The sequence below is a fragment of the Pygocentrus nattereri genome, chromosome 19 (genome assembly GCF_015220715.1).
Source record: "Pygocentrus nattereri isolate fPygNat1 chromosome 19, fPygNat1.pri, whole genome shotgun sequence".
Classification (NCBI taxonomy): domain Eukaryota; kingdom Metazoa; phylum Chordata; class Actinopteri; order Characiformes; family Serrasalmidae; genus Pygocentrus; species Pygocentrus nattereri.
The window spans coordinates 25,972,869-25,986,514 of NC_051229.1; the positions used below are offsets into that span (position 1 = coordinate 25,972,869).

A 13,646-nucleotide genomic window follows, 5' to 3' on the forward strand; every position below is an offset into this window, starting at 1 on the left:
ACTGCATTCCATGCTTTGCATTGCGATTGGTGATGTAAGGCTTGGATGCAGCTGCTCGGCCATGGAAACCCATTCTATGAAGCTCTCTATGCTGTTCTTGAGCTGATCTGAAGGCCATATGAAGTCTGGAGGTCTGTAGTGATTGTCTCTGCAGAAAGTTCGTGACCTCTGCACACTAGGCACCTCAGCATCCTCTGACCCCGCTCTGTCATTTTACGTGGCCAACCACTTCATGGCTGAGTTGCTGTCGTTCACAATCGCTTCCACTTTGTTATAATACCGCTGACAGTTGACAGCGTAATATTTAGTAATGAGGAAATTTCACGACTGGACTTGTTGCACAGGTGGCGTCCGATCACGGTACCACGCTGGAATTCACTGAGCTCCTGAGAGCGACCCATTTTTTCACTAATGTTTGTAGAAGCAGTCTGCAGGCCTAGGGGCTTGGTTTTATACACCTGTGGCCATGGAAGTGATTGGAACAGCTGAATTCACTGATTTGGATGGGTGAATGAATACATTTGAAAATATAGTGTATACACATGGCATCAAGCAGCATGTTAGTGATGAAGGAATTAGTGCAAACACTGTCACTGTAAAGTGTACAGAAACATTCTCAGCTGATTCAAATATTTGAAGCATTTAGAGTGAAGAATGAAGTGCAAAATTGCAAAAAAAAAAAAAAATTATATGGGTGAATTGTTAATAAGTTGACACCTGTGTATCATCTGCAGCATCAACCAAAATTTTTACAGCTTCCTACAAATTGTCTAAAAACTATTTGCATCATGTTATAATAATTTTTTATATTTCTGCAACAAAACTGCAAAAAAATATTATTTGGAACCGTGATTCATCAACAGATTCACAGGCATAATAAGCACTTCCCACACATTTGGGAGCAAATGCCACTGCTGTTGTGATTAAATATGGATGATTTTCCCCTACTGCACTCCACTATCTGTGCTAATCTAATCTACGCTCAGAAACTCCATCACAAAGACTGTTTCTTTACCTTGTAAATATCTATAAACTCCATTCCTTTTCTTGCACTGAAAAAAGTCTGGTATTGACTTGAATTCAAACAGGTGCATAATTTCTACATGCATAAAATATATTATTAACACAGTTATGACCAAAAGCAAGTAAACTGATGGAGAAAACCATGTGGATATATTCTTGATATAGAGATTAGGTCCACACTTGAATGAACACACGTGAATGTTTGGTTTGGAAAGGTGATTAAATTTAATATACAGTGCTGTGCAAATGTCACTATAATAAAAATCTGATTTTCACTATAATGAAAAATCTGGCCATAAAATCTGATAAAATCCACAGATGTTTCTGTCCATCCTTCCACTGTAAGAAGACAGCTGAACACTATAGGGACCTGAAAGGATGTGTAGCTATCAAGAAGCTGGGAAAAGGAAATGGATAAAAGATAAAAAAAAAATTGAATCAAACAATGAATCTACTGGTGTTCTCAGAACAAAGTAACACCAGAGTCATGACCTCAACATCATGAGACTGCTGGGATCATGATAAGCATAAGTGTAACCAGCTTCTAAGCCTGAACTTCAGAACCTTCTCCAACGTTATGGATAAATATCCCTGCAGATTTCTTTTAAAAACTGAAAACAAGTCTCTTAATTGAAGCTGCAATAAAGGGTGAATGCACTAAATACTGAAAAAATGAAAAGGAGTTGTTGAGGCTTCTGTGTAATTTTCTGTCTTCAGAGAATTCAAGTACCTGAAAATGCACCTATTCCTGAGACAGGCGGTCAGTTGAGCACACTGCTCATATAGTCTTCATAGAAAAGCAGTGGCAATAGAGCAGGATGCTTGATGCAGTTGTACCTGAGCCAAAGATCACCTTGTCCAATGCCAAGCATTGGCTAGAGGGGTATAAAGCTCCTCAGCATTGATCTGTGGAATAATGGAGCCCCATCCAATACCTTTGGGATGAGCTGAAGTGGCATTTGTGATCCAAAACTAATCATGCAGTATCAGTATCTGACCTCACTAATACTTTTCAAATCCTTACAGCAATGTTACAACATCTTGTTTTATAGCCAAAAAAAATAACATTGATGATGTCAAAAGTCAGGCTTTATTGTCGTTTTAGCTATATGCAAGTACACAGTGAAGCTAAACAACATTCCTCCAGGACCATGGTGCAACACAGGAACACAAGTGTGAAACAGTACAATATACACACATCTGCATAACAGTACAGTACAATAAATACATACAAATGTTGCTTGATTAGTTCCTTTCAGAAGAGTAGAGGCTGTAACTGCAGCAAAGGGTGAACAAATTTCTTGTCAATGGCATTGATTTCAGAAGAAACGTTGGGTTAGCAGGTGTCGACAAATTTTTGGACATCCTAAGCCAGAGATTCAGTGATGTATTGGCCATTTTTGGTTCCTTTTTGGTTCCTTAGAATTTTATGTTTAGCTGGTGTGGGTTGCCAGTGTGGGCTGAATGAGAATAGGGATGTTGTTTTGCTGCAGAAATCTCAGGGTTTTGCCTCATAGCTGGTTGTGTCATTCTGCTGTTCTAATAATAGCCACTAGTGTGGTCTAACCCTGCTTTCCTCCTCCATATGCACCTCCTGCTTCTCCTCTGTTACAGCAGTGGGGCTTGTTATCTCCATATGTTATCTCCATGATGATATAATCATGAGCACAGCAATGCATCTGATTTACCCTGGATGGATGGGTTAGTATTTTTTAGGGTTGCAGTGATAGGATTGCACCAATACTAGCATGTAAATACAGTGTTGACATCAGCGATGGGGATACCTCCATGCATGTGCGCGTGGTGGGTCAGACGTGGATGGAGGTTAGGGAACCAGCCCTGTGACCTGAAGGTTGCCGGTTTGATCCCCTTGACTGACAGTCAAAGACTGAAGTGCCCTTGAGCAAGACAACTAACCCCCAATTGCTCTCCGGGCGCTGTGGTTAGGGCTGCCCACTGCTCCAGGCAAGTGTGCTAGCGTGCATGTATGTGGGTGTTTGACTGCACGGATGGGTTAAATGCAGAGGTCTAATTCCATAGTGTGCAAACACAGTAACAAACGGTTCTAAATTCTGAAAATACTGACACTTTCATGCGCACCAGTATATGGCACTTTGACACACTAGGGCGCAGTGAGCACACTTGCCCGGAGCAGTGGGCAGCCCTATCCACAACGCCCGGGGAGCAATTGGGGGTTAGGTGTCTTGCTCAAGGACACCTCAGTCATGGACTGTCGGGACTGGGGATTGAACCGGCAACCTTCCGGTCACAGGGCCAATTCCCTAACCTCCAGCACACGACTGCCCCCCCAAATCTGAGCAAGTTTGTTTGAGAGTGGCATGGGATGGTTGGGAGGTAGTGCTATTATTCACCTTTCTAACATAGAGGCCCAGTCTGATACCAGACTCTGGTGTTTTTTCGCTGTTCACACTGTTTCGCTCATAAGTTCGGCTCTCATATACATATATATGTGTGTGTGTGTGTGTGTGTGTGTGTGTGTATATATAATTACTCATTCCTGTTGAGATTACTTAAGGTTGAAATGTGAAATGGTTTGCAAGACTAAATGGTGGGTTATAAGCTTCCATTGCTTGTAAGTTACATTTGCCCAGTGCAGGTAGGTCATGAGAAAAACTAGATTTTTTGCCACAATGTTCATTTAAAGGTTTATTCAGTGTCCTCACAGAGAGAGTGTTTGTGTGTGTGGCGTGTTTTGCAGGAAAGAACAGCAACTAGACTCTAAAGACGCCATCATCCTCCACCAGTTCTCCAGACCGAAAAACGGTGTCCCCAGCCTGTCTCCGTTTTGCCTGAAGATGGAAACTTATCTGCGCATGGTGGATTTGCCATACCAGGTACACTGCTCATGATCATGCAAGATGATGCAAGAACATACACTGAAAACGTAAAGTTCTTAATGTGCTTCGTTTATATATGTGCTCCATTTCCACAGTTATTGTGAAAAGCAAGTGAACTGGAAGATGAAATTTGAGCTAATACTACTACAATTATTTATTTTTGCGGAACACACGTGAACCAAGTCCATTCAGTGCATTACTGTTTTCATTGTATACTGCATGTCACAAGTTGTCTGGCTGGTGAACCCATTGGGTTTTTGATGTATGACCATGTTTTCTTTGTTGATTTCCTTAATTTAAGTTGCACCATGTGAGATTTTTTGCTGAAATTGAAAGTAACATTATTGAGTTTGCATGCAGCTGTGAAGTATGAATAATAAAATAATAACTAAAAGTCAGAGATGCCACTCAGATTTGGCTGAGGTTTTTCTGACTTTCACATACATCTTGTATCAGAATTATTTATCAAAATTGCACACAAAGACTCCGGCTCGAAGTTCAGGTCTCAAATTTCATATCAATATTATACTCATCAAGATATGGTGACAGTAGTAGATAATTCAATTGCAAGATTGCAAATATGCAATCTTTACCATGTTTTGACAAAATTCATTTTTAAATACACTTTTGATATGCTCACAGTCATCAGATCTGCTCAGGGAAGGGGTCCAAAGCACAAATCACCTTACAAAATGTTCTTCCACATGTTGCATGCAAGTCCACCTTTCCAAATCCCAAATCCCCAAAACAGTGTAGCTTTAACATATTAAAAGTGATGCCACACACAAATAGTTGCGCCAGTGTTAATGACAGTGCTTCCTTTAGTATAATACCAAAAATTTTCTTCCGTTGTAATTTTATTTCCTTATTGTACCGTCCATGCTCCTCAGCACTCAAACCTTACAGCTGTTTAAACTACCTTTGAGCCAAAAGAGTTTCAGAGTTTTGTTTAGGCCAGACCTGCATTTCATATTTACGAAGACACTTAATGAACAAAGTGTTGAAGATAAATATACCAAAAGCATTAGCACACAGCTGTTTTTTGGTAAAAAATCTTTTGTATTTCTTAAATGAACAGCAACTGCAAAAATCATTACATGGAAGATGTCAAAAGTAAGTGACGTCACAAACCGATTGACAAGCATTGTAACTTATTTCACTGTAGAGTTTATAAATGTTTAGAGCCACATCTAAAAAACCTTTAAAGAATCTCTTTTAACAAATGAGATGTGTAACTGTGTCAATAACACAAACAAAAAGTTGAAAGAGCTTCCACATCATGTACAGGTTCTAGGAAGAACCCTTAAATTGGTATAGAAGATTTACATTATGTGAAGATTCTCTGAACTTTAAAAGGTTCTTCACACTTGCACAGCTTTTCAAAGTTATTCTTCTGTTCCACCTTTTATTTATATAGTTCACAACAGTCATATTAAAATATGTCCTCTTCTGCTTACAAACATTACAAAACATTAATTTTTTTTTTGTTTTACAAACATTAAAAAAATATATAAGTTAATCAGTTTGTCTTTTTTCTTTCTTACTTCTGCAGAATTACTTTGACGGAAGTCTCTCTCCTCAGGGGAAAATGCCATGGATTGAGTATAATCATGAGTGTGTGTCTGGGACGGAATTTATTATTGATTTTCTAGAGGAGAAGCTGGGTGTGAGCCTCAATAAAAGCCTGAGTGGGCCAGAGCAGGCTGTGGCCCGGGCCATAACCAAAATGGTGGAAGAACACTTATACTGGTGAGTCACCCACTGAGACATGTGCTGATTCCAGGAATACAAATACACGGACGCTTTCATGCTGATTACTGGCTCCTGCAAAGAGAGTTTGCATGGCCAGACATAAAAAAATAACTACAGTATAGGTCTGGAGGCCCCCTTGCGGGAATTTGTCTTAAATGTTGGTGGGAACCTTCCATTGACCCACCACCGATGGGAGGGGCAGTAGTAGGGGTTCGGTGCTTTGTGGATCGGGCAGTGGCCAAAGGCGTGGGCCTTGGCATTCTGATCCTCGGTTGCTGAAACTGGCTTTTGGAACTTGGAATGTTACCTCACTGGCAGAGAAGGAGCCTGAGTTGGTGCGTGAGGTTGAGAGATACCGGCTAGATGTAGTCGGGCTCACCTCAACACACAGCTTGGGCTGTGACTCCAATCTCCTTGAGAGGGGCTGGACTTCATTCTTTTCTGGAGTTGCCCATGGTGAGAGGTGGCGGGCAGGTGTGGGCTTTTTTATAGCCCCTTGACTTGGCACCTGTATATTGGTGTTTTCTCCGGTGGACGAGAGGGTAGCTTCCCTATGCCTTCGGGTTGGGGAACGGGTCCTGACTGTTTATGCTTATGTTTATACTGCTCATGCACCGAACAGCAGTTCAGAGTACCCAGCCTTCTTTGGGAGGGGTGCTTGAAAGTGGAGACTCTATTGTCCTACTGGGAGACTTCAACGCTCACGTGGGCAATGACAGTGAGACCTGGAGTGGTGTGATTGAGAGGAATGGCCTCTCTGATCTGAACCCGAGTGGTGATCAGTTTTTGGACTTCTGTGCAAACTACAGTTTGTCCATCACAAACACCGTGTTCGAACACAAGGATGTCCATAAGTGCATGTGGCACCAGGACACCCTAGGGCACAGCTCAATGATTGACTTTGTAGTCATGTCATCGGACTTGTGGCCATGTGTTTTGGACACTCAGGTAAAGAGAGGAGCTGAGCTGTCAACTGATCACCACCTGGTGGTGAGTTTAATCAGGTGGTGGGGGAACATGCTGGTCAGACCAGGCAAGCCCAAACATATAGTGAGGGTTTGCTAGGAACGTCTGGCAGAAGAACCTGTCATATTGATCTTTAACTCCTCCGTCAGAACTTTGACCAGATATCGGGGGAGGTGAGGGACATTGACTCAGAATGGGCCATGTTCCGCTCCTCCATTGTTGAAGCGGCTGACTGTAGCAGTGGTCGCAAGGTAGTTGGTGCCTGTCGGGGTGAACTCAGTGGTGGACATCCCAGGTGAGAGATGCCGTCAAGCTGAAGAAGGTGTCCTACCGGGCATGGTTGGTCTGTGGGACACCAGAGGCAGCTGGCAGGTATCGACAGGCCAAGCGATCTGTGGCTTCAGTCATCACCAAGGCAAAAACCCGGGTGTGGGAGGAGTTTGGGGAGACCTTGGAAAGTGACTTTAAGTCAGCTCTGAAAAGATTCTAGCAAACTGTCAGGCGACTCAGAAGGGGAAAGCAGTATGCCACTAGCACTGTAGATAGTGGTGTATAGAGGCGGTGTGCTGTTGACTTCGAATAGAGACGTCATTGGGCGGTGCAAGGAATACTTTGAGGGCCTTCTCAATCCCACCGACACATTCTCCAGTGAGGAGGCAGAGTCTGGGGACACAGGAATAGGCTCGTCCATAACTGAGGCCGATGTCGCTAAGGTAGTTAAAAAGCTCCTTGGTGGCAAGGCTCCAGGGGTGGATGAGATCCGTCCGGAGTTCCTCAAAGCCTGGATGTTGTGGGGCTGTCTTGGCTGACACACCTCTTCAACATTGCATGGACATCGGGGCAGTGCCACTGGATTGTCAGACTGGTGTGGTGGTGCCTCTTTTTAAAAAGGGGGACTGGATGGTGTGTTCCAACTACAGGGGAATCACACTCCTCAGCCTCCCTTGGGGCAGTCATGGGCTGGAGGTTAGGGATCCAGCCTTGTGACCGGAAGGTCGCCAGTTCGATCCCCAGAGCTGACAGCACATGACTGAGGTGTCATGTAACCCCCAACTGCTCCCCGGGCGCTGCGGATTGGGCTGCCAGCCACTCCGGGCAAGTGTGCTCACTGCCCCCTAGTGTGTGTGTGCTCACTAGTGTGTTACGTGGTGTTTCAATACACGGATGGGTTAAATGCGGAGGTGAAATTTCCCCATTGTGGGACTAATAAGGGTCACTTAATCACTTAATCACTTAAGGTCTATGCAGGGGTACTGGAGAAGAGAGTCCGGCTTATAGTCGAACCTCGGATTCAGGAGGAGCAGTGCGGGTTCTGTCTGGATCTTGGAACACTGGAACAACTCAGGATTCTGGAGGGTTCATGGGAGTTTGCCCAACCAGTCCACATGTGCTTTGTGGATTTGGAGAAGGCATTAGACTGTGTTCCCCGGGGTATTCTGTGGGAGGTGCTTTGGGAGTACAGGGTACATGGCTCTTTGCTACGAGCCATGCAGGCCCTGTACAAACAAAGCAGGAGTTTGGTTCGCATGGCCGGCAGTAAGTCAGACTCGTTCCCAGTGAAAGTTGGACTCTGTCAGGGCTGCCCTTTGTCACTGATTCTATTCATAATTTTTATGGATAGAATTTCTAGGCACAGTCAGGGGATGGAGGGTGTCCGGTTTTGGTAAACCTCAAGGTCACATCGCTGCTGTTTGCAGATGATGTAGTCCTACTGGGGACATCAGGTCATGAACTTCAGCTTTCGCTGGATCGGTTTGCAGCTGAGTGTGAAGCGGCCGGGATCAGGCGGAAAAGGGCGGAGAGCAATCTCTGGGTCGGGGATAAACTCTTGCCTCAAGTGGAGGAGTTTAAATATCTCGGGGTCTTGTTCACGAGTGATGGTACAAGGGAGCGGGAGATTGACAGGCGGATTGGTGCTGGGTCAACAGTGATGCGGGCTCTTTACCAGTCTGTTGTGGTAAAGAAAGAGCTGAGCCGTAAGGCAAGGCTCTTGATTTACCGGTCGATCTACGTTCCCACCCTCATCTATGGTCATGAGCTTTGGGTAATGACCGAAAGAATGAGATCGCGAATACAAGCGGACGAAATGAGTTACCTCCACAGGGTGTCTGGACTCTCCCTTAGAGATAGTGTGAGAAGTTCGGTCATCCGGGAGGGACTCGGTGTAGAGCCGCTGCTTCTCCACGTCGAGAGGAGCTAGATGAGTTCGTTCAGGCATCTGGTTAGGATGCCTCCTGGACGCCTCCCTCGGGAGGTGTCACAGGCAAGTCCAACCGGGAGGCGACCCCGGTGAACCTCGGAAACACCCCTGGGGGAGCTAGTGGAAGTGGCTAGGGAAAGGGAGGTCTGGGCCTCATTGCTTAGGATGCTGCCCCTGCAACCCGAACCCCAGAGAAGCGGAAGATAATGGATGGATGGATGGATGGATGGATGGATGGATGGATGGATGGATATATGTTGGTGGGAACATTCGCTTATCAGGATGCGAACAAACTGAGTGAAATTTCTAAACCAACATTGTGAATGCGGAGCTAGAAGTAGTGGAGATGATGGGTTTGTTAATGTCGTTCACTCGACAAGCCTGTTGTTAGTGCCATGGATAGCATAGCTGAAAAGTGGGTTGAAGAAAAAGTTCGGTACAACATCAAATTTACACAATTTTCCACTTTCCCGAGATGCTGTCGATCAACCAAATATCAGCCAGATCAGATCAGCCAGACATATTTGGTGTCCAAATTTTGCCTTTTTTGTTAAGAACTGGAGCTCCGAGGCTAATGTTGTTAACAAACATCAGAAGTAACTCAAATCTTTTTCTGTAAATGCATCCCCAGATCTTCTCTCAGCCCTCTCAAACTACATCCGGGTCTTCATTAATGTTAAACAAATTAAGTAAAACTGGGGCTAGAGTCAATTCCAAAAAGGGTAGATTCCCCCTTCCGGCCTCCACACAATGCCCTCCTGACCTTGCCTATGCCTTGTCCATGAATATCAAGAAAAGGAGTGGAGACAGGGCACAACCTTGCCTGAGCCCAATGCTAACACTGAAAGGGTCTGACTTAATGCTGAGTATACTCACACAGCTCTCACTTTGGGAGTAAGGGATCGAATGGCCCGTAGTAGTAGCTCCAGTACCCCATACTCCCAGAGGACCTCCCACAAGATATCTTGGGCAACCCAGTCGTCGTAAGCCTTCTCTAAATCCACAAAACACGTGTAGACTGGGTTGACAAACTCCAATGCCCCCTCAACAATCCGCAAGAGGGTGAAAAGCTGGTCCATTGTTCCATGGTCAGGACGGAATCCACATTGTTTCTCCTCAATCTGAGATTCAACTATTGGTTGGAGTCTCCTTACCAGTACCTTGGCATAGACTTTCCCAGGGAGGCTGAGCAGTGTGATACCCCGATAGTTGGCACATACCCTCCGGTCCCCTTTTTTAAAAGTGGGGACCACCACCCTGGTCTGCCAGTCCAAATGTACTGTTCCCAAGGTCCATGCAATATTGCAGAGGCGTGTCAGCCATGACAGCCCCACAATATCCAGAGCCTTAAGCATCTCTTGAATCTCATCCACCCCTGGTACCTTGCCACTGAAGAGCTTGCCAACTACCTCATTGGCCTTTACCGGGGAAATGGAGCTTAACCCGCCAGAGGCCTCCGGCCCTGACTCCTGTGAGAGAGGCATGTCTTCCGGATTAAGGAGTTCTTCAAAGTGCTCCTTCCACTGACCGACAATATCCTCATTTGAACCTTGCCGAATACAGCTTGGGCGCAGCCATCCTGACCACTCCTGAGTCGCCGGACAGTTGTCCAGAACCTCCTTGAAGCTGACCGAAAGTCTTTTTCCATGGCTTCACCAAACTCTTTCCACGCCTTGGATTTTGCTTCTGCCACCGTTGCGGCTGCCACCTTTTTCGCCTGTCGGTACCTCTCTGCTGAGTCGGGAGTCCTTTGTTTCATCCAGTCTCTAAAGGCCTCTTTCTTCAGCTTGACCGGCCTCCCTCACCACTGGTGTCCACCAGGGGGTTCTTGGGTTACTGCCCCTACAGGCACCCACAAGCTTTTGGCGACAGCTATGCCCAGCAGCTTCCACAATGGAGGTTTTGAACAGGGTCCATTCAGACTCCATGTTCCCTACCTCCCCCGGGACATGAGAAAAGCTGTCCCGGAGGTGGGAGTTGAAATCATTCCAAATGCCTCCAACAGTTGTTCCCAGCACACCCTCACTATTCACTTGGGCCTACCAGGTCTGACTATCAGTTTTCCTTGCCATCTGATCCAACTCACCACCAGATGGTGATCAGTTGACAGCTTAGCACCCTCTTTACCTGAGTGTCCAAAACATATGGTCCCAAGTCAGATGAAATGACAACAAAGTCAATCATTGACCTCTGACCTAAGGAGCTCTGGTACCATGTACACTTATGAACATCCTTGTGATTGAACTTGGTGTTCATCACGGACAGTCCATGCCTGACACAGAAGTCCAATAACAATTCACCATTCGGGTTTAGATTGGGCAGGCCATTCTTCCCGATCACGCCTTTCCAGGTCTCCCAGTCATTGCCAGCATTAGCATTGAAGTCCCCCAGTAAGACTATGGAGTCTGTAGGCGGGACCCGTTCCAGAACCCCGCCCACTCGCTCCAAGAAGGCTGAATACTCTGAATACTCGCATAAGCACACACAACAGTCAGAGTTTTCCTCTCTGCGATTTTAATGCGCATTGAGGCAACCCTCTTGTCCACTGGGACAAATTGCAACTGCCAGCCGCCAGCCGGGGACTCGTGACTATACCCACTCCTGCCCGGTGCCTCTCACCCTCTGCAACCCCTGAGCAGGAGAGGGACCAACCCCTGTCAAGGAGTTTGGTTCCAGAGACAACACTGTGGGTGGAGGTGAGCCCAACTGTATCTAGTTGGCATCTCTCAACCTCCCGCACAAGCTCCGGCTCATTCCCCCCCAGTGAGGTTACATTCCACGTGCCAGGAGCCAGGTTCTGCCGCAAGGGTCTAGGGCGCCAAGGGCCCCCCTGCAATCTCCCACTGCCTGTGCAGCACTGCACCGCTCCCCCATGCTGGACCTTGCAGGTTGGTCGGCCTCAAACAATTTTATCAGTACCAAAAAATCGAACCACCTGAAGGAATGGACAGAAAAGAAACAGATACAACTCATCACACCAGTTAGTCAGCTAAGTAAATTTAGCTAGTGTTGACCCCACAGACTTCAGTGGTAAGATGTATAAGGTAATATGATGTCTATTTCTGCCAGATGTGCTTTCCAAACAAGATTATTGTGTGAAATCGACTTTGGAATCGACTTTGTCGATTGTCGTCACTTGGAATTGGAATCAGAGTCAACTCTAAAATTTTTGGGATCAACCACTCCAATAGTAAAATGCCCCTACACTTCCGGTAGAGTAAAACAGTCTATCAGATTGACAGCATGGACCATTTGTGTAATATTGTGCATTATAGAGCATTAAAGTAAATAACATAATGTGTGTCATAACAAACATTTCCCATATAAATAATGCTATCAATGACTAATTGAGTTTGTCCACTAATTGTTGCAGCTCTATTTATGAGCACAACCTTAGAATTCTGCTGCAACACACTGGTTGGGTTATAGGTCTAATAACCAGTTCAGACCTGATGATTTAAGCAGTTTGCATGAGGCTAATAGCTGGGGTTTAAGCTTTCATTCCTTTTTAGTCTCTTCTTAGTCTCACCTTTGTGTGTGACATTTTACGAAAATATTCCTGTGATAAACTCAATATAACACTATATAAAACATAGAGCAAGGATGAAGTACAGAGAAACCTTAATGATGTAAAAGTATGGGCACCATTTCAGCATCGTATTCATTTGAAAGTGGAAGTATGGAGCCAAAAATGTACTTGGGTGAAAGTCAAAAAGTACTGACATTCAAACAGATTCAAGTGTATGAAAGTGAAAATTAAATGGTAAAATTAAGAGTCAGGACATGTTTTTAATTTGTGTTTAGTGACTAATTGAGTGTACTTGTCCTTACACAAATTTTTGTGTTGTGCTGTTTCATTTTACATTGATGCCTTAATTAAAATAAATAAAGAAGAAATAAATCTCTTAGTCTTTGATATTTCTAACAAACATTTGAAGTTCTAAATGAAAATGTTAGGAGTACAAACATGCATTGGAAATGTAACTGAGGGAGTACAATTCAGCTTCTGTAATGCTTGGGTAAATTACATGTTCCTGATTCATTCTTAACAATAGTAACAAAACACTGTTTTAAGTATTTTCCACCTCTGATAAAATAAACAACCCAACAAATAATTTTATGTCAGTGTAAATTATACAGTATGACATTCATTACTGCACAAACAGTACCAGTTGCACTGATCTGAGGAGATAAGGTGTTTTCCCTTTAGCCTAATTCATGCCATCTCTCTCTTTGTGTGCATGCTTTTCTTTGTCTGTCTGGCTTTCTCTGTCTCTTCCACCGGAAATCTCTTGAGTTAGACCCACTTACAGCTATTGATTTAATTATTTATAGTCAGGCAGGACTATGGGGCAGTAAGGCTGGTTGGTGGGTGTGTGTGTGTGTGTGTGTGTGTGTGTGTGGAGTGCACAGGCCTGTGCAGGGCCATAAATAAGTCTAATGGACATCAGTGTAAGGACATGGGCACGAAAGCTGGATTATGTTACTGTTTGCCTTTTGAAACTAGAAATGCAGAGTGATATTGGAATCCTATTGATATCAACAGATATTTGCTTAAAACTAATTATCTGTGTTGAACACATGATTAGATCTGACCCTTATTTCAAAGCAATATTTGATTACATATTTATTGTATTCCAGAAGAGCAAACTGCTTAGGTGATGCTTTTTTCTCCAAAATGCTAATTCAAGTGGATTTAGTCACAGTGTCTACATTTTAAGTGTTTATGTATCAGCAGGGGCAAATATTTACATGAAAAATACTGAATATCGGCATCTACAGCCTACATTTCTCATATCTGAGAATCCCTTTTTAAATACATCAACCTTAAAACAAAGCCCACTGGA

At 44.4% G+C, this 13,646-nt stretch overlaps 1 protein-coding gene across 1 annotated transcript in view; it reads left to right on the forward strand.

Moving 5' to 3' along the window:
* faxcb (failed axon connections homolog, metaxin like GST domain containing b) overlaps positions 1-13,646 on the forward strand; it is a 29,909-nt gene that overhangs the window by 4,568 nt on the left and 11,695 nt on the right. The window contains exons 2-3 of the mRNA XM_017721504.2: positions 3,743-3,878; positions 5,434-5,630. Of these exons, the coding sequence (XP_017576993.1) occupies positions 3,743-3,878; positions 5,434-5,630 (333 nt within the window). The remainder of the gene's footprint in view (positions 1-3,742; positions 3,879-5,433; positions 5,631-13,646) is intronic.